Raw genomic sequence first — 25,472 nt, 5'->3', positions numbered from 1 at the left:
GGCGTTTGATACGGTCTCACATGATATTCTTATCAATAAACTAGGCAAATACAACTTAGATGGGGCTACTATAAGGTGGGTGCATAACTGGCTGGATAACCATTCCCCGAGAGTAGTTATTAATGGTTCACAATCCTGCTGGAAAGGCATAACAAGTGGGGTTCCACAGGGGTCTGTTTTGGGACTGGCTCTGTTCAATATCTTCATCAACGATGTAGATATCGGCATAGAGAGGACACTGATTAAGTTTGCAGATGATACCAAGCGGGGAGGGGTTGCGACTGCTCTGGAGGACGGGTCATTGTTCAAAATGATCTGGACAAAGTGGAGAAATGGTCTGAGGTAAACAGGGTGAAGTTTAATAAAGACAAATGCAAAGTGCTCCATTTAGGAAGGAACAATCAGTTTCACACATACAGAATGGGAAGCGACTGTCTAGGAAGGATACGACAGAAAGGGATCTAGGGGTTATAGTGGACCACAAGCTGAATATGAGTCAGCAGTGTGATGATGCTGCAAAAAAAGCAAACATGATTCTGGGAAGTATTAACAGGTGTGTTGTGAGCAAGACACGAGAAGTCATTCTTCCGCTCTGCTCTGCGCTGGTTAGGCCTCAGTTGGAGGATTGTGTCCAGTTCTGGGCACCGCATTTCAAGAAAGTTGTGGAGAAACTGGAGAAGGTCCAGAGAAGAGCAACAAGAATGATTAAAGGTCTAGAGAACATGAGCCGTGAGGGAAGACTGAAAGAATTGGGTTTCTTTAGTTTGGAAATGAGAAGACTGAGGGGACATGAGAGCAGTTTTCAGGTATCTGAGGGTATGTCTACACTACAGCACTAATTCGAACTTAGTTTGAATTAGTTAATTCAAACTAAGCTAATTCGAACTAACGGATCCAGACTAAAAAACTAGTTCGAATTAGCGTTTTGCTAATTCGAACTAGCATGTCCACATTAAGTGGACCCTGAACCGGGGTTAAGGATGGCCGGAAGCAGTGCCGGCAGGGCATCAGATGAGGACTTAGAGCGTGTAGCTGCTGCCTCAGGCTAGCCGAGGGCTGTGCTTAAAGGGACCCGCCCCCCCACCCTGGAGAGACAGTTCTCAGGGGTGCCCCGCTTGCAAAGCAGTCCTGGCTTGGAGTGCCCTGAGTGCCCACACTGGGCACATCACAGCACTCGGCCATCAGACCGGCTGCACTTGCCGCAGGCTGCCATCTGGGGAGAGGGGGCAATTGGGGGGCTGCAGGAGAGCTTCCACCCCGAGGAGCCCGCAGAGCCAGCCCAGTCCTCCCCATCGGGGGCTCGTACCCCATTCCTCCCTCACCTCCTTCCACTTACCCTTCCCTAGCCCCCCTTCCTGATGTACAAAATAAAGAAAATGTGTGGTCAAAAATAGACTCTCTCTTTATTGAACAAAACTTGGGGAGACTGGGAAAAGGAGGTGGGAGAGGGGAGGGCAACTAAAATGATCAGGGGTTTGGAACAGGTCCCATATGAAGAGAGGCTAAAGAGACTGGGACTTCTCAGCTTAGAAAAGAGGAGACTGAGGGGGGATAGGCTAGAGGTCTATAAAAGCAGGAGTGGGGTGGAGAGGGTGCATCAAGAAAAGTTCTTCATTAGTTCCCATAATAGAAGGACTAGAGGACACCAAAGGAAAGGAATGGGTAGCAGGCTTCAAACTAGTAACAGAAAGTTGTTCTTCACAAAGCAAAGAGTCAACCCGTGGAACTCCTTGCTGCAGGAAGCTGTGAAGGCTAGAACCAGAACAGAGTTTAAAGAGAAGTGAGATAAAGTGATGGACGTTGGGTCCATGGAGTGGTATTAGCCAGGGGGTAGAAGTGGTGTCCCTGCCCAAAGTTTGTGGAAGGCTGGAGAGGGATGGCACGAGACAAATGGCTTGGTCACTGTCTTCAGTCCATCCCCTCCAGGGTCCCTAGGGTTGGCCGCTGTCGGCAGACAGGCTACTGGGCTAGATGGACCTTTGGTCTGACCCAGGACGGCCATTGTAAGCTCAGGGCTCAGGGTCGGGGGTCTCAGTGGACCCCCTTGATTTTCATGCAAACCTGTTCCTGGGTGGCCAGGCTGGCAGCTCTCCTGCCCTAGACGGCCACTTTCCTGTGCCTAGTGTGGAGGTCGTGGACGAGGTCCACGATGTCTGCACTAGACGAGGCGGGTGCCCACCTCTTGCGGTCCCGGGCAAGCTCCCGGGAGCCGCCAGCCTGGTCCCGGGAAGAGGGGGAGGGCTGGGGGGCATCGGGTGGGTGGCTCAAGCCGTGCCAGGTGCAGGGTCTGCTGGCTGGGTGCTGGCAGGCTTGAATCTGGCACGGGCACCGTAGCCAGCCCGTGCCCCTTTAAGGGGTCCGGGGCCGGGAGGGGGGCAATAGAGTTTCCCTGGTGTTGGCCAGAGTGGCCACCAGGGAAAGCTGGGGAGGGCCAGCCTCCCACTAGTTCGAATTAAGGGGCTACACACCCCTTAATTCGAACTAGCTAGTTCGAACTAGGCTTAGTCCTCGTACAATGAGGTTTTCCTAGTTCAAATTAAGCGCTCCGCTAGTTCGAATTAAGTTCGAACTAGCGGAGCGCTAGTGTAGCGCCTATCAAAGTTAATTCGAACTAACATCCGTTAGTTCGAATTAACTTTGTAGTGTAGACATACCCTAAAAGGGTGTCATAAGGAGGAGGGAGAAAAATTGTTCTCCTTGGCCTCTGATGACAGGACAAGAAGCAATGGGCTTAAACTGCAGCAAGGGAGGTTCAGGTTGGACATTAGGAAAAAGTTCCTACCTGTCAGGGTGGTCACACACTGGAATAAATTGCCCAGGGAGGTTGTGGAATCCCCATCTCTGGAGATATTGAAGAGCAGGTTAGATAAATGTCTATCAGGGATGGTCTAGACAGTTCTGGGTCCTGCCATGAGGGCGGGGGGCTGGACTCGATGACCTCTCAAGATCCCTTCCAGTTCTAGTGTTCTATGTGTAAGGTCGGAGGCTCTTTTCTCGAGCCACAATTGGACAGCAGCAGGCACGAGCCAAGGAGCAGAAAGTCACATGCGAGCTCAGTCACATCAAACCAAGGAAATACTGAGCTGTTTAAAAGCTGCTCCTGGCTTAAGAGTCCCATCCCCCGCCACACAAAGAAACCAGAGACGATCTTATGAAGTTTAAAGGAAATTTTGCTTGGTTGCCTCTGATCAGCAAGAAACCACTTCCCAGCGCGCGGGGCTGTGAACTCGGCACTTCTCTCTTGCTCTGCCTTTGTGGGCCTTAGTTCTCTGCTGCGTATCTGGACGGGACCTGTCTGGCTTTTTGATTGTTTCTGGCTGTTGCATAACTAATTTGGCAAGATTTAAATCAGCCGAGGCTGTCGGGTAATCGATTGGTTCGCAATGTGCTGGGTAGGTCAGAAAATTATTTTATTGCACGTTAGTTTTTAACGGTGGGTTCAGGTCCAGCTGAGCAGGCCCCAGGTTTCAATGAATATGATTTGTACCAAAGCTCCAAGTCCCAGATGACTTGATCCCAACCTGCCACCAAGGAAAGTTCCTAACCTCATTCAGTGGTGAGCACTGTGTGTGCTCCGGTTTGGTAACTGTTCCTACATAGGGGCTAAGGATATTACTGTGCAAGGCTCTGTCGTTAGTAAAAGGCCCCACCAAACCGCAGAAGATTACGCCCTAAGCCCTAGGAATTGGGTGCGGGTGGCCCTGAGCCTTAGGGACTGGGAACGGGTTGGGGATGCCACCAGATTACGCCTTGAGCCCACCGAAGGGATCCAGGGAGGTGCCATGGAGCGTGCAGGTAACACGAGCAAAGGGGCCTGTGTCAAGGAATGCTGGAGTCTGCTACAAGGAAGGAGGAAACGAGATACAAGCCAGAGGGACAAAGGCCGGGCCTCTGAAAACCCGCCCACTCCGGTGGGGAAGTGAAAGTCAGCGATAGAAAAAACAAACGTTAAAATGGGACCGCACATGAAGAAAGGAGAAGTTGCTAGCGACAGTCGCACAGCTGAGGCGTGGGAAACGAGAGGTGATGAGCTCCTCGCAGGTGACGGTAACGACACTCCTCCCACTCCGGTAGCAGCTTAGGAAGATGTTAAATAGCAGCCGCGTTTTTCAGTCCGCAGGCCTCAGAGAGTTTGGAACGAGCTGGCTCAGGACATCTCTGGTACATCCACGTTTTGTGTCAGTGAGTCTCAGGATCCTGGGCAGGCTCTAGAACGGGGCCAGGTACCTCTGGTCCGGGGGTGGGATGTGGACCCCAGCTTGCCCTAATCCGGCCCCTGAAGCTCAGGACTTTCCCACAGCATTGAGGAGCCCATGCTGTTGCTTCTGCTTCTGCCCTCAAGCCCAAGCCCCCGTCTGTCCCAAGTGGCACCAGTCACTCTGCTGCCAGCCCCCATGATGCCCAGCCCCACATCCCCCTGAAGCACAGGACCCACCAAAGCATGGGGCCCAGGACAACCACCCCCACCCCGCATGGACGCGGCAGCTCTGGTTGGGGTTGATTCTCCGACACTGTCAACTTTAAAATCAAGACCGGAAGAAGTTTTTCTAACAGATCTGTTTTGGAAACTCTTGCAGGAGGGTCTCTGGCCTGTGAGCATCAGGGGGATGATCACAGTGGTCCCTTCTGGCTTTGGAACCCTAGCACTTCCGGGTAAAAATGGCCGAAAACGGTCAGTGCCGTGAGCACTTTTGCCAGAGGGGGCCCTTTGGCTGGCTGGGGGCCCCATTCCTCTACTCTAGAGAGGTGGGTTTGGGGGCCATAGAACAGGCATGTCATGAGCAACACACAAAGCCCAATGAACCATCCCCACATGGAAATGCAGATTAACGGTTTAGAAAGTTTCGTCTTGGTATTCCTGGAGGGGCTGAAACCCTGCTCGAAAACACTGCCTGCTGGACAGTGCCCTTTAATTCCTCCTTAGAGCCAAAGGGGATTGCGGAGAGACAGAAGTTGCTGAAATGGTGAATTCTGCACCCAGTTTGGAAACCGGCCGGGAGTAGCCTTGCCAGTAGCTGAAAGCCGGACACTGGGCAAATGCCTGATTCGTAGATTTCCAGGCCAGACGGCACCACTGTGGTCATCCAGCCTCACCTCTGAGCAGGAACGTCCCCAAAATAATTCCTAGAGCAGATCCGTTTATAAGAGCATCCAGCCTCGACTTTTCCATTGTCAGCGATGGGAATCCACTCGGGGAAATTGTCCGAGGGTTCGTTACTCTCACCGTTAAAGCCCGTGCCTTATTTCGGGAGTGAAATTCTCCAGCTTCAGTTCAGCTGGATGGTGTTAAGCTCTTTTCTGCGAGGCTGGAGAACCCATTATCCAACACTGATTACCCACGTGGTACTTAGAGACGGGTCAAGTCTCCTTCTCACCTTCTCTTTGTTACACGAAGCAGAGGGAGCTCTTTGTGTGTATCACTACGAGGCAGGTTTTAATCCTTTACTCATTTTCAAGGCTCTCATCTGGATTGTCTCCAAGGGTATCTACACCCGTCTTGAGTAGTGGACCTCAGAACTGGACCCGGGATCTAGCAGCACCAAACACAGAGGTAAAATTACCTCTCTTTCTACTCCAACTTGAGACTCCCCTGGTTTTGCAGCCCATGTTCCCATTAGCCACAGCTCTGCATTGGGAGATCATGTGCAGCTGTCTAGTCACCAAGCCCTCCAAAGCCTTTTCAGAGTCAGTGCCCCCACCAGAGGCAGCTCTTCTGAAACTCTTGGATGCAAAATATCCAGACCGGCTATTGCAAAAGTTTCTGACTTTAGTAGCTGCTGTACCATCCCCAGAGACAGTGCTGGAATAGGAGGAGTGCCTGTCACGTTACTGAATTTTAGGGAAGCAGCCAGGTCACTGCTATACCCATGGGGGGGGGTGTTGGCCCCAAAAGTGGCACAAAGGGAGCCATGTGAGGGGTCAAATAGAAGCTTACTTTCTTCTGATTCCATATATGCTGTTCATGTCATTATATAATGTCTGTGTGTGAAGTTATAAGCATGTACTTTGTGTGGATACAAAATCTTTCTCTGGAAATGGTTGAGCGATGGGCTCCCCCTATGGACATGCTAATTAGCAATGTTCCAGGGACAATAGGTCCTTTAAATACCCAAGATCCACCTGGGAAGGAATCTAGGTGCCTGGTCAGAGACCATGTGACTCTAGCCAGCTTGGAAGAGAGACCAGGAAGGAGGGATAAATAGGCCATGTGGTCAACTCCATCTTGGTCTCCAGATCTGCTCCTGACCCCAGATGCGGCCTCGCTGGGAATCAGGAGCCAGGAAGAACTGTGGACCCATCCTGGCACAGGATGTGCAACAAGGACTTTTAAGCCAGCAGCTGTAACATCTCTGCTGCAAGCCTGAATCGAGAACTGGGAGATTTGGTGCATGTAACGTACTATTCCTTTAACAACCTTACTCTCCTGCTTTTCTTTCTTGTAGTAATAAACCTTTAGATTGTAGATTCTAAAGGATTGGCTCAGCGTGGTTTGCGGGTAAGATCCAGAGAGTAAATTGACCAGGGATCTGTGGCTGGTTTCTTGGGACTGGACAGAACTTGTTCTGGGTAGGGGAGATTGGATTCTAAGACCTCTCACCTGTGTATGAGGCCCGGAGCCATCTGGGGCACGGATATTGCTGGGGTGTCGGAGGGGTTTTGCTCGTGAGGCTTCAAGCAGGCAGCTGAAGTGCTCTGTGGGACTGGCTTGTGGCCTGTTTGGGAAGGTCACCAGTCTGGGGGCTGTAAGGAGGCCCAAATTTGAGCAATTCATCCTGAGCGGGCGCCCTCAGCTGTGCCCAGCCCCAGCCCGGTCCGTCACAGTGCCGTCACCATCAGCCCTCTCTCCCCCCAAATACGGAACAGCTCCAGGCTGTGTCCCCACAGGGCTCCCTTTGCAATCTCCAGTCCAGCAGCTGCTTCTCCTTCAAGCTCTGCACGTGATTCCTGGAGCTGGGGGCTCAGACAGACCCCCTCTAGCATGCCAGTTCTCACCCTGCAGCTCAGTGTCCCAAGACAGACAGGTGCGAGGAAACAGGATTTTCTGAGCTCCTAGAAAATTAAGCCGCAGAGGGGTGGAGCAGTCTGTGACGCCAGCTGAGGACCGTCATTGTTTGCTTGCTGGTCCTTACATCGCATTTCCCAGGGCGGGCAGTCGGCTTCATTCCCTACCCCCCGTGGAAAAAGAGAGCATTCCAGGTGGGCTCCAGCCCCGGGGGCCGGCTGCGTGCTCCCAGATGGGGCATAGCCTCAGGTGGAAGGGTTGGGGCAGGGACACCAGCCCCTCCCCGCAGCCCTCAGCACTGCCTGGAGCGTGCCACTCCCGTGGCGATTTAAAGGGCCCAGGGCCCCAGGCACCACAGTCACGGTGGCCAGAAACCTGTCCACAGCTCCCATTGCTCCAGGGGCCAGAGGAAGCTGCTGCCCTGCAGAGGGAAGGAATTGCTGGGAGGACGTGTAAGGCCCAGCCCCCCAGCCACACTCAGACCCTAGCGCTGGCCTGCGGGGGGGTTGATCCGGTGGCTGTCTCGCACTGCTTGGCCTCTGGCCAGATGGCAGCCGGCCACGTGGAGACTGAGTGTGGCTGTCCGGGGAGCCCTGGGGTGTGGATGCCAGTAACAGAGGGACATTCATCTCGCTCCCAGCTGTGCCCCGTCCCGGCCCCCCGCACGGCCGGGGTGAATGTCAGACCCGGTGCTGCGCCCAGGGACCTCCGTGGCCCTGCAGCGACCGACGCCGACTCTGCATGGGGCCCTTGCTGTCCCCGGCACCGAAGCTGAGCTTGGCAACGAAGGGCTGAGACTTGACCCCGGGGCTGCTCGCTCCCGAGTGAAAATGACACCCCATTGGACAGCAGGGGCCCAGGCCTGCTTGATGCGGAGTCACGGCTATTGCACTCCTAAGCCTGTGGGTTTCTGAGTCAGCTGGTTCCCACACTCTGCACCGGGTGATTACACAAGAACCTCTGCAGGTCTCTGACCTTATCTGCCCCTTGCGGGGCGGGGGGGGAGTTGTGTGGCTGGAGGGAAAGGGAGCTGGAGAACGCGGCCCCTTTACAGCATGTGCCACTGGACCGCCATGGGGCAGGGGGCCGGCAGGGAGGTGGGGGGCAGAGTCCCCAGGCCCTGCAGGCTCTCACACGTACCCTCGTGCCCCAGGACTCAGCAGCTGCACAAAGCAAGTCAAACCCGCCCGGCCCTGGCCGCTGCTCCACCCCCCCCCCCCCCCCGCCATCTCAGACACGCGCCGAGGCGGGGGGGGGGGGGGAAGAGGCTCGTCCAGTGGGCAGGGCCCTAGGCACAGCGCTGGGAGTCCAGCGTTCATGTCAGCGTCCTGCCGCCGACAAGGAGGGGCTGGATGGGTAGCCGGGGCGATGTAGCTGGAGCGCAGCAGAGACAGGAAGGGCAGCGAAGCTCTGGAAACGGCTCCCGAGGGGGGCTGCCGACCGGCGGGGGGAGGGGTTCAGAACAGGTGGACAGACACTGGCAGGGATGCTCCAGGGTTACTTGGTCCCGGCTCAGCGCAGGGGGCTGGATCCAGCCTCTCAAGGTCTCTTGCAGCCCGACTTTCTATGGAACCTCCTCTGTGCCGCTGGGCCTGTCCCTGAGCCGCTCTGGGCCTCAGTTTCCCGTCTGTGCAATGGGCTAGTGGCACTGCTGGACCATGGGGAAGTGGGGGAGGGTAAATGCCTGAAGAGTGAAGCATCCACGAGAGAGCTCTACACAAGAGACAGGGGTGGGCCTTAGAGGCAGGGTGTGCAGCCCCGGGGTATGCGGCACGGGGCACACGAACAGCCAGGCTGGGTCAGACCAGAGGTCCATAGAGCCCAGTGTCCTGTCTGCCCCGCCCAGGAGGAGTGAAGAGTATGGGGTAGGCGCCCCCGGAAGCCAGGCGTCAGGGAAGGGGGGGCCGTGGGGTGCCCTGCATGGGGCGCTGGGGAACAGGGTATTGGGGCAGCCCCCCCGAGTTGCCAGCCCTGCCCTGGAGCGCCTGCCCCGGGCTGGAGGAAGCTGCGGGTGGCACCGTGTGTGCTGGGCCCACTGCCCTACGGCCGACAGCGAATGGTGCTGGGGGGTTGGGCCAGACGCAGCCCTCGCGGCACCTCTGAATGAGCCAACCTGGGAGTGCTCCGGGCACAAGGCAGCAGCATCTCTGGCTGCGCTCAGACTTCGCTGGCCTAGCCCCTGGCAGGGGTCTGGTCGGCCCCCTGAGCCAAGGCCGGGCGTCCTGGACCCGTTGTGATCGGACACAGCCCAAGGAAGCCCCCCCCCTTTGGCCCAGCTCCCAGGGGACTCTGCCCAGCGCGCTGCAAAGGGGCCCTCACTAGGGCTGTGTCTACATTGGCACCCCTTTCCAGAAAAGGGTTTATTTTCCGGAAAATCGCATCTAGACTGGCGCTTTTCTCCGGCATAACCCCGAGCCGGAAAAAAGCGGCAGCCTTGGAAATGCAAATTCCCCGCGGATTTGCAATTCCGAAGTGTCTCATTAGCATCCCTTTTCCAGAAAGGGGTGCCAGTGTAGACACAGCCTAGGGCTTTGGTTTCCCTCAGGGGGTCCTTTGTCCTCGGCCAGGCAGCAGCCAAGGGCTTGCCAAACCTGATACCCCACAGGCCGCAGCTTCACTCCCCCTGCTCCTATGCCGTGGGGGCGGGGGCGGAGCCCCGGGAACGCTGCGGACGGAGTCCGGGGGGGCTGCCCGTCTGTGACGGACCAGGCCGTGTCTGGGCACAGCTGAGGGCGTCCGCTCAGGGTGAATTGCTCAAATCCGGGGCTCCTTACAGTCCCCCTGACTGGCGACCTCTCCAAACAGGCCACAAACCAGTCTCACAGAGCGCTTCAGCTGCCTGCCTGAAGCCTCCCGAGCAAAACCCCTCCGACACCCCAGCAATATCCGTGCCCCAGATGGCCCCGGGCCTATACACAGGTGGGGGGTCCTAGCACCCAATCCCACCTAACCCGAACAAGTTCTGTCCGGTTCCAAGAAACCAGCCACAGATCCCTGGTCAATTTACCCTCTGGACCTTACCCACAAATCACGCTGGGCCAATCCTTTAGAATCTATATCTAAAGGTTTATTATCACAAGAAAGAAAAGCCTGAGAGTAAGGTTATTAAAGTACAGTACGTTACATGCACCGAATCTCCCAGTCCTCGATGCAGGCTCTAGCAGAGATGTTGCAGCTGCTGGTTTAAAAGTTCTTATTGCACATCCTAGGATCAGGATGGGTTCACAGGTCTTCCGGGCTCTTCAATCCCTGCAGTGCTGCCTCTGGGATGAAGTGCTGAGCTGAGAACAAAATGGCATCGACCGCATGGCCTCTTTATACTTCCTTCCTGGCCTCTTCTTGTATGCAGCAAGTCACCTGGTCAGAGGCCAATCTCTATGTTCCCTGCTGGCTGCCCTCAGGTGACAAATCCCATTCTTTGGGTGTGTCCATAGCCTATTGAGAGCCATTGTTCCACAGGGCTTCGCTACTCAGCCTGTCCATAGCCATGCTTAACCACATTCAGAGAAATATTCAGCCTCCACACAGATTACAGATTCCTACCCACACACATAGACATTATACACTCACATAAACAGTGTACACAGGATCAGCAAACAACAAGCTCCCATTCAATACTAATTTCTGGTGCCAACACCCCCACCTAGGGGTGCAGCAGCGATCTGGCTGCTTCCCTCCAATTCGGTAATGTGACACCGTCCCCTGCAGGAGAGACGCGCCGCAGCACGCAGCCATCGCTGCAGAGCTCCTTGGCCGTTTCAGCAGCCTGGCTGCAAGTCAATCCAGCCACTGGCCAGGGCTCAGCAAGCCCCTGCCTGACTCCGGCTGTCCTGGGACCCCAGCCAAGAGCACAAAGGCAGCGAGCCAGCGGGGGCGCCGGCTTTTCCAACAAGCTCCAGGTGGGGCAGCGAGTTCTGTGCCCAGGAACTCCTGCCCCGCCTCCCGCAGCTGGCTGCCTGGCATCATGCCTCTTGCTTTCATGTATTTGAACCGGGACAGCCAAAGAGCAACTGCCCCTGGGCGATGCCTTTGGCGCTGGAGGCATCGCCCGGCTCCCTTGCGTCTGGGCGTGAACGGACGGAGCTTTGTCCCAGTCGGCGGGAAATCCCACCGCTCACACCACGGCACTTTTGCTACTAACTAGACAACAAGCAGGCCCATGAGTCACCTGCGGCTCCTCAGTAGGATGAATGGAACAAAACAATCCCTCTTTTCAACCCGGCAAGCGGGAGCCGTGGTGCACGGCAGGAGCTGCGCTTTGGAAACGTGTGGGTAAATCGCCGGCACAGTACAAACGCTCATTGATGGTTTATTTCCTTCTGCTAGATTGTTCCCACAGGCAGACACTGCCCCGGGACAAAGGAGGGAGGTTGCTGTGACCGCCGAGTTCGTCTTTCCTTCCAACTGCTGCTGTGGCCGGGCCGAGCCCTGCCCGCTGGAGCTGTGCTGTGCGAGGGGGACAGCGGAAAGCAAGAGGCCGCGCTCACCAGGCCCGAGCGGGGCCTGGCCCGCAGCCGGCCCAGCCTAGCCTGCACCAGCCCTGGGCCTCGGCAGCACCCTCCCATTCTGCAAACGAGGAGCGATGCTGGGTGCTCGCTGGGCCTGGCCCAGAAGGGACCCGGTTCCGGACGCGCTGGGCCCCCGCCCTCTGAGAACCAGGCCCCGTTCCCGGGTCACAGCGGGGCACCCAGGGCAAGGCCCAGCGGCGTCCCCTCAACTTGAGACCCCGTCAGCAACTCCCCACATGGAGCCAAGCTCAGCCCCAAGCGGCCCTGGATGTCTCCAGCTCCGTGCTCCGCCGTCCCCAGGTGGCAGAGAGCAGGGACAGCCGGGCTGCGGCCCAGGCAGGTTTGGGAGGGCCCTTGCCTGCGTTCCCCCCGCCCATGGGCCCAGGCCTTTGGAAGGCCCCGTGCCGGAGGAGCTGCCCGGGTCACGGCCCCTGACGCAGCCCCAGCGGGGGCGAGGGCTGGGGACGTGAGGAAGCGCTAGACTGGAATGACGAGTGCTCCTAGGCCAGCAGTGCCCAGAGGGGCCCTGGGTGGGTGGGGCAGGAAGGCTGCCGGGGCCCGGAGGCGGGAGAGCCAGGGAAGGGAAGGGAAGGGGGCGGGCGTCCATAGTGCGAGAGCCTGCAAAATGCGCTTCCAGTACCTCAAGCTGGGGGCAGAGAGACGGGGGGGGGGGGGGGGGGGACAGAGCAGGCTCGCGGCTTTCCTGGGAGCCCCAGAGCGTGACAAGTGCCAGGGGGCTCTTTGCAGACTCCTGAGGGCAGGTGAGGGATTGCGGGGTGCTGCCCATGGGCCACGGCAGTGGGGACGCCCCCGGGCCATGAGTGCTTGCCTGGGACTGGCCTGCTCTTTGCACAAAGTTTCACCCAGCCTGCCCACTCACTAGCTCACCAGTGTCCTGGGTGCCCCACGTCAGCTGACACAGGGACCCCGATCCCAGAAACAAAGGTCCCGAGCCTCCCACCTCCACCGAGTGGGCCCCCAAGCGAGGGACATGAAGGTACCATTCATACAGACAATGGGATTTGCACCCCGCCTGTGCCTGGCCCTCCCTGTGCTGGCTGCAGTAAATCATGAGCAGCAATAAAGGGAGGCGAAGGAGGCGCGGGGTGTGCGGCACGAGGGGACCTGTAGGGCTGAAGCCTGCAGCATCCCACGGAAGGAGGCCGCTGGCTGGTGCCGCCTGTAGAGCAGGGGAGGAGGTGACAGAGGCGGCCGCAGAGAGCGCCGCAAACAACACCCGCTCCAGCAGGGGGTGCCCCTCGCACTCACCACCAGAGGGCACCGTACATCACTTGGCGCGTTCACACTGATTCTGGACCCCGGGGTCCACATGCACATCCCCCAGAGAGAATCGCATGGAGGATTTGTGGGCCTCGCCGCCCCACACGTGTCCATTCGCTCCCCGGCAGAAGACGTTGACACACTCACGTGAGAGGGGCTGGGCGCCGTGCAAAGATGTCCAGTGCCAGAGGGTGTCACAGGCAGTAACATGTTTACACAATAACACGTGCCACACGGGCACACTCACGCACACCCCATGCAAACAACCTGCACACCTGGCCCCCTGCCCACGGGCACACTCACGCACACCACGTGCACACAATCTGCACACCCGGCCCCCTGCCCACGGGCACACTCACGCACACCTCGTGCACACAACCTGCACTCCCAGCCCCCTGCCCACGGGCACACTCACGCACACCGCGAGCAAACAACCTGCGCACCCGGCCCCCTGCCCACGGGCACACTCACGCACACCGCGAGCAAACAACCTGCGCACCGGGCCCCCTGCCCACGGGCACACTCACGCACACCACGTGCAAACAACCTGCGCACCCGGCCCCCTGCCCACGGGCACACTCACGCACACCGCATGTACACAACCTGCGCACCCGGCCCCCTACCCACGGGCACACTCACGCACACCGCGTGCAAACAACCTGCGCACCCGGCCCCCTGCCCACGGGCACATTCACGCACACCGCGTGCACACAACCTGCGCACCCGGCCCCCTGCCCACGGGCACACTCACGCACACCGCGTGCACACAACCTGCGCACCCGGTCCCCTGCCCACGGGCACACTCACGCACACCGCATGCACACAACCTGCACACCCGGCCCCCTGCCCACAGGCACACTCACGCACACCGCGTGCACACAGCCTGCACACCCGGCCCCCTGCCCACGGGCACACTCACGCACACCGCGTGCACACAGCCTGCACACCCCGCCCCCTGCCCACGGGCACACTCACGCACACCGCGTGCACACAACCTGCACACCCCGCCCCCTGCCCACGGGCACACTCACGCACACCGCGTGCACACAACCTGCACACCCGGCCCCCTGCCCACAGGCACACTCACGCACACCACGTGCAAACAACCTGCGCACCCGGCCCCCTGCCCACGGGCACACTCACGCACACCGCGAGCACACAACCTGCACACCCCGCCCCCTGCCCACGGGCACACTCACGCACACCGCGAGCAAACAACCTGCGCACCCGGCCCCCTGCCCACGGGCACACTCACGCACACCGCGAGCACACAACCTGCGCACCCGGCCACCTGCCCACGGGCACACTCACACACACCGCGAGCACACAACCTGCGCACCCCGCCCTCTGCCCACGGGCACACTCACGCACACCGCGTGCACACAACCTGCGCACCCGGCCACCTGCCCACGGGCACACTCACACACACCGCGAGCACACAACCTGCGCACCCCGCCCTCTGCCCACGGGCACACTCACGCACACCGCGTGCACACAACCTGCGCACCCGGCCACCTGCCCACGGGCACACTCACACACACCGCGAGCACACAACCTGCGCACCCCGCCCTCTGCCCACGGGCACACTCACGCACACCGCGAGCACACAACCTGCGCACCCCGCCCTCTGCCCACGGGCACACTCACGCACACCGCGAGCACACAACCTGCGCACCCTGCCCCCTGCCCACGGGCACACTCACGCACACCGCGTGTACACAACCTGCGCACCCGGCCCCCTGCCCACGGGCACACTCACGCACACCGCGTGCAAACAACCTGCGCACCCGGCCCCGCGCACACCAGACACTCGTGCACACAGAGCCCCCTGCCACACACAGGCCGGCTCCGCCAGGTTCGAGCTCAGCGAGGGGCGCCGGGTGGGCGCCGGGCGAGCCGAGCCGAGCCGAGCCGGGACAGCCGGCCTGTAGATGGAGCTGCTCGCGGACCGGCTGGCGGCGGAAGCAGGAGGAGCCGGGCTCGGCGGCTCCGGGGCGCTGGGCTCGAGGCCATGGTGAACCTGGGGCTGTCCCGGGTGGACGACGCCGTGGCCGCCAAGCACCCGGTGGGTGGATCGGGGGGGGGGCGGATCGGTGCGGGGGGGGCTCGGATCGAGGGGGGCGGATCGATGCGGGGGGGCTCGGATCGAGGGGGGCGGATCGGTGCGGGGGGGGCTCGGAGGTAGTGGAGGGGGGGCTCGGATCGAGGGGGCGGATCGGTGCGGGGGGGGCGGATCGAGGGGGCGGATCGGTGCGGGGGGGGCTCGGATCGAGGGGGCGGATCGGTGCGGGGGGGCTCGGATCGAGGGGGCGGATCGGTGCGGGGGGGCTCGGATCGAGGGGGCGGATCGGTGGTAGTGGAGGGGGGGGGCGAGCGGGCGCTGTCGGTCCGGGCAGAGCCGCCCGGGATCGGGGCCCAGACCCGCGCGGCGCCTCCAGCCCGGGGCTGCGGGGGGGGGGGGGTCGGTGGTTTTCTCACGTCTCGTCCCTCCCCTCCCCGCGGAGCAGGCGCTGCCGGAGTACGCGGCCTGCCAGTCCCGCGCCTTCGTCCAGGGCATCGGGGCCTTTGTCACAGGTAGGGGCGGGGGGCGGGGGGCGGGCGCGGGGCATCGACCCCCCCCCCAGAGCGTCAGCTGGAGCTGCGAGAGGCGCCAGTTCGAAGCCCGGCTGCTCAGTGTGGCAGGACCCCCCCCCCTTGTGCCCGTGCGGCGCTGAGCCCGCTGGGCTGTTGGCTCCTCACCCCCTCCAGCCCCACGTGGGGCAGAAGCTGAGACTCGGGGCTTATCCCCGGGCCCAGATGAACTCTTCTGGGGGCCAGGCCAGTGGGGTCTGGGCAGGAGGGAGGGGGCACAAGCCGACCTGTGGTGTAGGCCCTGGGCGGGAGGGGGCAGGAGACTGGGGCAGCTCCCCGGGGGGCACAGGTGCCTCTGCAACCCCCTGGGATTCCAGCCAGTGCCCCCCCCATGGGCCACAATTCCCGCCAGGGAGCGCAATGGGGGTGGGGCTTGCAGGTGAGCAATGGGGGTGGGGCTTGCAGGTGAGCAAGGGGGGTGGGGCTTCCCTGTGCTGCCCTGGGGGGAGGGGAAGCAGGGCAGTCAATGCCAGAGCCTGCAGCTTCCCTTGATCTGGCCTGTCACCCTTGGGGCTCCCCCTTGCTGTGGGAGGGGGAAGCCCCGGCTGGTTGAAGATCAGCCCCAGCCGGATGCGGGCGCAGAGCCCCCATCCCTGGTCCAGACAGTTCTTAGTCCTGCCATGAGCGCAGGGGACAGGGCGCGACGGCCTCTCGAGGCCCTTTGCAGTCCCATGGTTCTTCACTTCCCATCCTAAACTGCAGCCCGAGAGCGGCCCCGCTGGCGGCCCAGGCCCCCGGCTTGTACCGTCCGTGAGGCGGGTCCCGTCTCTGGAGGGAAGGCACCATCAGTGCCCTCTGTGAGCTCCATTGCGGGGGCCCTGCTGTGTCCTGGGCATCTCCTCGCCCTGCCCGGGAGGGCACCAGACAGGCCAGCTTCTCCCGCCCTCAGGCAGGTCTCCTGTTCACAGGCACCGGAGCAGCTTTCATGCTGCAGAAGCTGCTCAACAAGAAGCTGCCCTACCCCCTGCAGTGGAACGTGCTGGCGTCTGTAGGTCAGTACCCGGAGCGCTGGGCCTCCCCGCCAGCAGACGGCCCGGGGCAGGGCGAGCTCGCAGCTCAGCCCCGAGTAGCCATGCTAGGGAGTCCACGCAGGGCTGAGCTTGCCTGGGGTTGCCTGGAGTTCACAAGAGCGGGGACCAGGGCTCAGCAGGGAAGGAGGACGTCCCCTCTGGCCGTTGCTCTGTCATCTGTTCCCTGCAAAGCGCTCAGGCTGACTGCAGCCGTCCGCCGGTCAGCGTCTTGGCCTGGCACCTGTGGCCTTCCGGGGACCCGCTCCTGAGTCACGCGGGGGAAGCGAGATCAGAGTCTGGGCGCTGAGCCAAAGGCGGCTCAGAAACCAGACAGGCCTTTTTATGCAGCCCGGCTGTGCCGAGAGCAGGAGCCGCCCACCTGCTGGGACGCCTCTGTTCAGGGCCGGACCGAGCCATTCTGGCACCCTAGGCAGACAGTTTAATTGCGCCCCGGGTTGGGGGAGGGTGCATGTGTGGCCTCGCCACTGCCCGGTGCGTGGGGGAGGGCGCGTGGAGCTGGTGGTGGCAGGACACACGTGTCTGGCCCAGCCTGGCTACTGCCGCTGGCGCACAGCCCAGGGCCATCCGGGGTGGGCCAAGCCTGGCCGTGCAGGGCCCCGTGGCCACGGGGGGAAGGGCACTGCTGGCTGGCGCTGCGGGGGTTAACGTGGCCCCTGCCCCAGGAGCCAGGCGCGCGGTGCCCGATGGCAGCTATAAGGGGCGCTGCGTGCCCCTTACAGCTGTCATCAGGCGCCCCCCATGGGTTGGCACCCTGGGCAGCTGCCCGGCTAGCCCATGCCTTAATCCGGCCCTGGCTCTGCTGCCGGCGGGGCTTGGAAACACCCGGCCTCTCGGGGCTTCTAGTTGCAGGCTCAGTCGCCAGCTACGCAGTGACCCGGTGGGAGACCCAGAAGTGTTCCAATCTCTGGCTCTTCCTGGAGAGAGGGCCGCCCCCGCTCGGAGCAGCCGCAGGTGAGCGCCGTTCGCAGCCCGGCCCGCAGGCATCCGCTGCGCTTGCTCCTTGTGGCTGGTTTCGCTTGGGCTGCGCCTCCATTGGCTCCGCCAGCACCCTGTGCTTTGTCATTTAACCAGCTTGGGGGGGGGGGGCTCACTATATAAATCCCACACGCCCGTGCCCAGCTGGAACCCCAGCCCTGCCGCTGAAATCCCCAGGCCTCTGGTGCTCAAGGAGAATCCCCCTCGCCGACAGCAGTGTTAGGGCTTTTATCCTTTCTGGGGATCAGTGGCTAGAGGCGCACGCCGCTAGGGCAGTGGCTCCCTGAACATGCCCTGCTTCCGATGCGTCCGTGGGGGTCTGTCTCCTTGAGGAGGGAGAGGTGGTGGGTTCTGCTTTCAAGTGAATTCCCAGTGCTGCTCCTGAAGTCCCACGGGGGCTGTGCAAAGGGCTCTTAGTCCCCAGGGACGGATGGGAGATCGGGTGGATCAGGCGGAACCCCTCCCCCAGCTGTGTGCTCAGCTCATGCTGGTCTTGGATCACCTCACAAGAGAACCCCCCCCCCCACCGGTCCCGTCCGTCTGCCCCCAGCCTGCGGGGCTCTGCCTGCTCGGGAGCCCGGGCCTTTGGTTGCTGTCTTGCAGGGTCACCCCGCTGAGCCCCTTGCAGGCCGGGGGGTGTCCCAGGCCCGTCTGATTCTTCTCTCATCTCTTGCAGAAAATCTCCCCAGCCTCCCCGCCCCTGAGCGCACGGACACGAGGAGAAACAAATACGGCGACGTGGTGGGATAGCTGGGCTCCGTCTCACCGCGCGTCCTGTGTGACCGGGGCCAGAGCGGCAGTGCAAGGCCTGCGGAGGGAGGAACGGCCCCTCTCCTGCCTGGCTGGGAGGCTGGGGGACGTGCACTGAAGGCCTGGGGGTGGGGGGTTTGCAAAGCCCCAGACGGACATTGTGTGAGGAGCAAACCCTGGCAAAGGAATAAAAACATCGAGCCCCCGACGGACTTGTGCATAAAGTGCAGTTTGGGGGGGATGGGAAATCCTTGGGGGGCTGTTGAGGGGAAGGGGGTGTAGTTGCCCAGGGATTGGGGTGCCCCCCAGAGCAGGCTGTGGGACCCCAGTCACACTGCTGGGCCTGCCCTGCCCTGGCACTTTGCTCTGCCCTCACTGCTCACAGGGCACGTCCGGCCGCATTACAGCCCCTGTGCTCACCCCCGGGGCGAGGACGCCCCCATCTCGCCTGCTGCACTAGGGGAGTTGGGTCCGTAGCGGGAGCCACCTGACCCCGTCCTGAGCCCGTCGGAGATCCACGTGGGCCCCTGGGGCGTTTGTTTGTTGGGCTGCCAGAGTCTCCTGCGCTCTGTCCAGGAAGGTTTTTTCCTACCGGTGTCACTGCAGCGACACCCCCGCCAGGCCGGGCACGAGAAGGGGGGGCTGATGGCTCACAATGATCGTGAGAGCCGTGCGCTCCCTCTGCCCCTCTGCCGGGGTCAGTCAGCTCGCCCCGCCACTTCCAGGTACCCGAGCGCAGTTGGCAACACTGCTCTAGCCGGGGAGACCCTCTTGCTCGTGGCCACTGAGAGGAAGGAGGCGGCTCCTGCTAGCCCAGGGCCCTAAGCGGCTAGTTACTTCCAGGTGGGCCGAGAGGGGCTCCTGCTCCTGGCAGGCGTCTGTCTCCGTGGGAGGAGGCTGCAGGCTGCCCTGAACGGGGCGTCATGAACCGTGCGGGAAGAAGACAGGCTGCCAAGTGACGCTCACAGCTGGCGAGGGCTGGCAGGGATGCTGCCGGGCCAGAGCCTCCCACATCTTACAGACTGAACCTGTATTTGAGAGCCAGCAGGTGGGGTGCTGAGAGCCCCAATCCAAACTGCGCACCCTGTCTACAAGGGGTGCTGCAGGCCCCACCCCTCCCTGCAGCCATCGTCACACCTGTTCCCAGCCAGGCTTGGAGCCGTTCAGCCTCGCTGCGGCCTGGGCCTGGCGATAGCAAAGCGCTGACTCCTCAGGCCACAGACACAGACGCTGACAGTGAAGTTTGTAAAAGCAACAGTCGTTTTAATCTGCAGCTAAACGAAAGCAGCAGCAGAACTGGCAGGACGCCTGGCCCGGAGCTGCGGTTTCTATAGAGATATTTATAACAACGGGGACTGTTGGGAGAACCTCAGAACACCCCTAAACTCTGCCAGGCAGTTCCATCCAGGGAGGTTCAGCTGTGGCAGGAGAGTCCCACGGGCGTGGCCGGAGGGAGGTGGCTGGCTCTGGGCTGGGAGTGGGGGGGAAGGCCCATTGGATTGAAACGGGTTGTTCTGTAAGTAGCTAAGTGAGGCCCCGCCGGTGACGGCAGAGTTAGTGCTGGGCGGGCAGGTCCCTGCCCCGGGCCGTCCAGCCTGAGGGATGCATCTGGCCGGCACAGACCTGGACGGGCAAAGTGCAGCATCCACCCCTCTTGGTGCTGAACTCACCTGCTCCGGGGCCGGGTGGGGCTGGTCGCCCGTCAGCGGGGCTCCAGTGTGGGACAGATCCCCGGTGGGAGGGGGGTTAGTGCAGACTCTGACCCTGCACCAGCTGATCCTTCCAGCGCGTAAACTTCAAAACTGTCTAATTCTCTTAACTGTAGTAACATGTTCAACGACTGACCTGGGTTTGATCGGCCCAGCGTCCGGGTCAGCCGCCACCCGCCTGGGGCCTCCATTTACAGTTGTTCCTCATGCAGCTCCCTGGGTCAGTCCTCTTGGGTCTGCTGCTCCGGCTTCCAGGCGGGAGGGAAGGACAACGGGGCTGGCTTCCCTCACACTGCAACGGCAGCGGGGAGGGAGCGGGCCTCCAGGAAACGCCTCCGTCTAAAGTTTGTAGGATGCTGGGCCTCCGGCAGGATCAGCTCCACATCTTATGGCCTCTCCTGTTCCCACCCTACATGGTGCGGGGCCCCTTGCTGGCCCGGAGCAGGCAGAACGCCGTCCCCAGGGCCGTCAGGATCACAGCCACGAAGAGGAGGATGAGGACCACCCAGGAGCTGTAGCTCGTGCCCTTTCGGAACCCCCCCTCGTCCGCCGGGATCATGTTGGTGAGGTTCAGCATGTAGCCCAGGGCCCAGCCGATGGACGTGTCCCCTGCCTGGGAAACAGCAAGACAGAGCAGCTCAGTAAGAACGATGCCCCACGAGTGCATCTACCTGCACCGAGCCCCTGCCAGCTGACAGCCTGAGCTCTGGGACCCTCCCGCCTCGCAGTGACCTAGAGCCGAGGCTCCAGCCTGAGTCCAAACTTCTACACCGCAGCGAGATAGCTCCTTGGCCCGAGCCCGTGAGCCCAGCTCGGCTGGCACAGGCCGGCTGCGGGTTCTCAGTGCAGTGAAGGGACTTTCCGCCCATGACCCTGCCTGTCCCCTCGCCAGCGTGACCCACTCCTGGCCTCTCTCGCCAGTGGCATCCTCTGTACTTAGCCCTGACTCACCCGGAGATCTGAGAGCAGCCGTGTGGTCCTCCTGGGACCACGGGAGGCAGAAAGGACGCTTGACTCTCAGCAAGCCAGTGGGAACCAAGGTGCCCCCCTGCTTGCTCCATCCACTGCACCCCGCTGCCTTGAGGCAGCTGAACTAAGTCATAGAGGAGGCCAGTGCACAAGCAGGGCCCTGCGCTTGTCTCCTGGCAGTGCCCGGGACCGGTGCTGCTCCTGGACAGGCACCACCTTGTGCCCGGGTTCCCTGGCGAGGCAGCCTGGTTGCTTCATCCCTGCGCTCTGTTTCCAGAGGAGCCAGGCTCAGGGGACCAGCTCCTGGTCTCTTTTACACCAGCGGCAATCCAGAGTAACTCCACGGATCTCAGCAGTGACCTCCTGAATTACAGCAGAGCAACTCCGGTCAGGATCTGGCTCCAGTTCACACTCTGTAGCCTGGAGGTATTTCTCCCTTGGAAAAGACCCTGAGCAGTTCAGTGCGAGGTGGCCTGTTCCTCCCTCCCAAGGGCTAAGGGGTGTTGAACACAAGCACAGCCACACGGGTTGCCCTGCTTGTGTTCCTGACCTTGCTCCATCTTGCCCAACACTGTCTCCCACAGGCTCAGAGCTCAGGACTGAGCAGAACAGAGCAATTTTGGAGAGATCCCCTCCTGCCATCTGGCTCCCAACTTCTGGCCAGCAGAGATTAGTGTCACCCAGATCATGGGGCTGCATCTCTGACCATCTTGGCTAACAGTCATGGGTGGCCCTACCCGCCACAAACTTAACTAGCTCCTTTTGGAACCCAGTTGCACTTTTAGCCATCAGAAAATCCTATGGCAGTGAGTTCCACAGGTAACTGTGTTATGTGATCAAGGCCTTTCTCTTGGTTGTGTTAATTCTCTTGCCCGGTAATTTCATCCAGTGACCCCTGGGTTTTATATTGTGGGAAGGGATAACTAACACTTCTCGAGGCATCTTCTCGGCACCAGCCCTGATTTTATACACTTCTAGCCCAACCCCCTTGTCATCGCCTTTCAGAAATGACCAGCCCTCATCTTGTCATTCCCTCTCAGGGAAGCTGTTCCATACCCTTGAATGTCTTTGCTGCCCTTTCCTGAACCTTTTCCATTTGTGACGTAGTGGGGGTACTTGCTGGGCTGTGGTGACCCCTGCTGTCTGGAGCAAGACCCAGCAGGGAAAGCCTCACTAGGCAGAGGTAATGCCAAACTTGTTGAACCAGTGGCCAGACACCCCCCATGGAGAGGAACAAAGGAAGGTGGATGCTGCCCTGGCTGGGGGGCAGGGCTTGGAGAGAGTTAGTGAGTTCCTATCGGGAGAGCATGGAGGAGAGCCTAGGGGAAGGGGCTGGAGTTTAGGGGCCCAGTCTCCCCCATCTCAAGGGGGCCTGAGGCATCCTAGCCCAGTTCCTGTAACCAGATTACATCTGTGCTGCGCTGTGCTGGAGGAGCAATAAACCACCCTCAATTCCACTAGCTGGTGCAGTCTGTTTGTGCCATTTCGGGGTGCAGGAGACGGGGAACCCCCAACGCGCCGTCACACCATTCCTGTCTGTTTTGAGATGGAGGGACCAGAGCTGTGCCCATCCCCAAGGTGTGGGTGTGCCGTGGGTTTAGAGGGTGGCACCGTGAAATTTCCTGACATTTTCAATCCCTTTCCTAACAGTCCTCAACGTGCTGTCAGCCTCTGAGTGCTGCTGCGCGCTGAGCCAAGTTTTCCATTGGCCGTTTCTCCTCTCGGGCATGGTCCCTGGCTCACAGACGTTAACGACCCATCTCACCCAAAAGCAAACGTCCCATCCGCCATCCCGCTCCCTGCCCCGGCAAAAGGCCTTTACTGGAGCTCGTTTCCTGCAGGGACCCTGGCCAGACCCATCCCCGTGTCACCTGCGGCACGGCAGAGCCTGGCTCCCGGCAGCCCCTCTGGGCCAAAGACCCACCTTTTTCTGGAAGGCGATGTTGGGGAACGAATCATTGTTGAAGTGGTAGCCCTTGGTGAGCAGGAGGTAAATGAAGTTGGCGACGGTGCAGTAATCCGGCAGCCACTTCTTCAGCTTTGGGGCTTTCTGCTCCAGCTGCGCACCAGGCAGGGGACAGACGGGAAAGGGATGAGTCCCTGCACTGCCCCGCAGATTTGGTTACCGACCCTGCGCAGGGAGGGGGATCTGGGCCTGGAGGCTGCAGTTACAGGCTCCTCCCACCAGAGGCTGCTGTGGCCCCAGAGTAGGGCAGCAGCTCCGGGCTGGAGGGGGGGAGGTCCACACAGACTAGGGCTCAGAAAGGCTGGGGGGGGGGACGGACAGATGGAGGCGGGCACAAGGGATTTGGGAACCTGCAGATCAGTGGGAGTGGCTGAGCGGGGGGCAGGGCCGTGTGTGGATGGGAGGAGTGGGGGGGTTGGCTGAGCAGGGGGGCAGGGCCATGTGGGGATGGGAGGAGTGGGGGGGGTTGGCTGAGCGGGAGGGGCAGGGCCATGTGGGGATGGGAGGAGTGGGGGGGGGTTGGCTGAGCGGGGGGGCAGGGCCATGTGAGGATGGGAGGAGTGGGGGGGGTTGGCTGAGCGGGGGGGGCAGGGCCGTTTGTGGATGGGAGGAGTGGGGGGGTTGGCTGAGCAGGGGGCAGGGCCATGTGGGGATGGGAGGAGTGGGGGGGTTGGCTGAGTGGGGGGGCAGGGCCATGTGGGGATGGGAGGAGTGGGGGGGGTTGGCTGAGTGGGGGGGCAGGGCCATGTGGGGATGGGAGGAGTGGGGGGGTTGGCTGAGTGGGGGGGCAGGGCCATGTGGGGATGGGAGGAGTGGGGGGGTTGGCTGAGCAGGGGGCAGGGCCATGTGGGGATGGGAGGAGTGGGGGGGTTGGCTGAGTGGGGGGGCAGGGCCATGTGGGGATGGGAGGAGTGGGGGGGTTGGCTGAGTGGGGGGGCAGGGCCATGTGGGGATGGGAGGAGTGGGGGGGTTGGCTGAGTGGGGGGGCAGGGCCATGTGAGGATGGGAGGAGTGGGGGGGGTTGGCTGAGCGGGGGGGGGGCAGGGCCGTTTGTGGATGGGAGGAGTGGGGGGGTTGGCTGAGCGAGGGGGGCATAGCCATGTGGGGATGGGAGGAGTGGGGGGGTTGGCTGAGCAGGGGGCAGGGCCATGTGGGGATGGGAGGAGTGGGGGGGGTTGGCTGAGTGGGGGGGCAGGGCCATGTGGGGATGGGAGGAGTGGAGGGGTTGGCTGAGCAGGGGGCAGGGCCGTGGGGGGGGTTGGCTGAGCGGGGGGCAGGGCCATGTGGGGATGGGAGGAGTGGGGGGGGTTGGTTGAGCGGGGGGGCAGGGCCATGTGGGGATAGGAGGAGTGGGGGGGGTTGGCTGAGCGGGGGGGGCAGGGCCATGTGGGGATGGGAGGAGTGGGGGGGGTTGGCTGAGCGGGGGGGGCAGGGCCATGTGGGGATAGGAGGAGTGGGGGGGGTTGGCTGAGCGGGGGGGGCAGGGCCATGTGGGGATGGGAGGAGTGGAGGGGTTGGCTGAGCAGGGGGCAGGGCCGTGGGGGGGGGTTGGCTGAGCGGGGGGGGCAGGGCCACATGGGACTAGAAAGGGGGGGCTGCCACTGCTCCCTAACCTGCCACTTCAGGGGAACCCCCACTTCCAGGGGACAGAGCCAGCCGCTGGGGAGCCAGGCTGCTGGGCACTGTGGCTGCCTGCCCGCCCTGTGTGGGAGCCGCTCACTGAGCTCCGGTGCTGGCAGACAGGCCGGGGCATCGGGCTGGGATCCAGGCTGGAGGGGGACGGGATTCGGTCCATGCCTAGATTGAGGATCTCCAAGGCCTGTCCCGTACTTTTTACATAGAATACTGGCAGCCCTATTGCAATCCCGGGGGCTGGAGACACCCCAGCCCAGCCCTGGCAGCCTGAGCCGTGGGGGTGGGGCTGGCGAGATCTAGCCGGAGCCACAGCCCTCGCTGGATCGGCTGCAGGCTCACAGCTGGAAACTGAGGCAGGCCGGCTGGTAGGGATGTAACAATGTGATCGATTAACCAGTTAGCAAAAGCTTATCGGTCAATGCTACAGACTACGCGCATCCCCCCTTGCCAGTGATGCTTTAGGAGGCTGGCCTATAGCGTGGCTCAGTCCCGGCTTGTGCCGGGCCCAGGACCTACCCCTGCTGCAGCTCTGCAGTGAAGGTGTATTAGGAGCCAGGGCTGCCTCTGATGCAGGCAGCCTGGGTCAGTTCCTGCATCAGGCAGCAGCGCAGGGCGACAGGCAGCCCGTGAGGGGAGCTGGTTTGAAAACTGGCTGCTCTCGTGGGCCAGTTCCTGCCTGGCCCCCCATGCTGCTGCCTCTATGACAGTGGCAAGGGCTCCTCAGGAGCAGGGCCGGAGCACGCTGGCTGCCGGCCCTGCCCCCAGGGACTATAGAATAGTTGAGTAGCCAATAGGAATTAACCGACATTTAACATCTCTAGGGCCTAGATCGGCTGGGGCGCTCACCTCGGCCCAGGGGGAACTGCACACGGCGTCGACAGCAGCGCTCAGGTCCGCTGGCGTGGCCACGCTTCTCTTCATCACCGTCTGCAGAAAATCCACCGTGTAGAAGAAGGCAGAGAAGGCCTGCGGGGAGAAAGCAGCACTCGCTAGTACAGCCTCAGGCCCAGCTGG

General features: G+C 61.4%; 2 protein-coding genes and 1 long non-coding RNA gene across 7 annotated transcripts in view; 2 read left to right on the top strand and 1 right to left on the bottom strand.

The window, feature by feature from the left end:
• Nucleotides 1–3,124: 3,124 nt before the first annotated feature.
• On the top strand, nucleotides 3,125–7,335 carry LOC112544303 (uncharacterized). Its single transcript, XR_003087641.3, has 3 exons — nucleotides 3,125–4,161; nucleotides 5,458–5,551; nucleotides 6,235–7,335. It is a non-coding gene; the product is annotated as an uncharacterized LOC112544303 (long non-coding RNA).
• Nucleotides 7,336–14,688: 7,353 nt separating this feature from the next.
• TMEM141 (transmembrane protein 141) lies at nucleotides 14,689–18,387 on the top strand. 2 transcript variants are annotated; one of them, XM_075905986.2, is made up of 5 exons: nucleotides 14,700–14,857; nucleotides 15,300–15,366; nucleotides 16,332–16,415; nucleotides 17,298–17,405; nucleotides 18,106–18,387. In XM_075905986.2, exons 1-5 carry the CDS (start codon nucleotides 14,804–14,806, stop codon nucleotides 18,177–18,179), a joined length of 387 nt encoding a protein of 128 aa, XP_075762101.2. In that variant the 5' UTR covers nucleotides 14,700–14,803; the 3' UTR covers nucleotides 18,180–18,387. The 2 variants fall into 2 exon arrangements, with proteins under 2 accessions (XP_075762102.2, XP_075762101.2); XM_075905987.2 differs by lacking the exon at nucleotides 17,298–17,405 and having other exon boundaries at nucleotides 14,689–14,857.
• A 1,033-nt stretch (nucleotides 18,388–19,420) lies between these two features.
• LOC106732656 (ectonucleoside triphosphate diphosphohydrolase 2-like) overlaps nucleotides 19,421–25,472 on the bottom strand; it is a 55,429-nt gene continuing 49,377 nt past the window's right edge. For all 4 annotated transcript variants that reach the window (XM_075905983.2, XM_075905985.2, XM_075905984.2 and 1 more), the window contains 3 exons: nucleotides 25,305–25,424; nucleotides 22,782–22,916; nucleotides 19,421–20,501 (listed from right to left, as the gene is read on the bottom strand). In XM_075905983.2, the coding sequence (XP_075762098.2) occupies nucleotides 20,298–20,501; nucleotides 22,782–22,916; nucleotides 25,305–25,424 (459 nt within the window). In that variant the 3' untranslated portion in view covers nucleotides 19,421–20,297. The remainder of the gene's footprint in view (nucleotides 20,502–22,781; nucleotides 22,917–25,304; nucleotides 25,425–25,472) is intronic.

Source organism: Pelodiscus sinensis, chromosome 23 (assembly GCF_052426305.1).
Source record: "Pelodiscus sinensis isolate ZL-2025 chromosome 23, ASM5242630v1, whole genome shotgun sequence".
Classification (NCBI taxonomy): Eukaryota; Metazoa; Chordata; order Testudines; family Trionychidae; genus Pelodiscus; species Pelodiscus sinensis.
The sequence above is the reverse complement of the archived record's forward strand: the minus strand, read 5'-3'. Positions and strand labels throughout refer to the sequence as shown.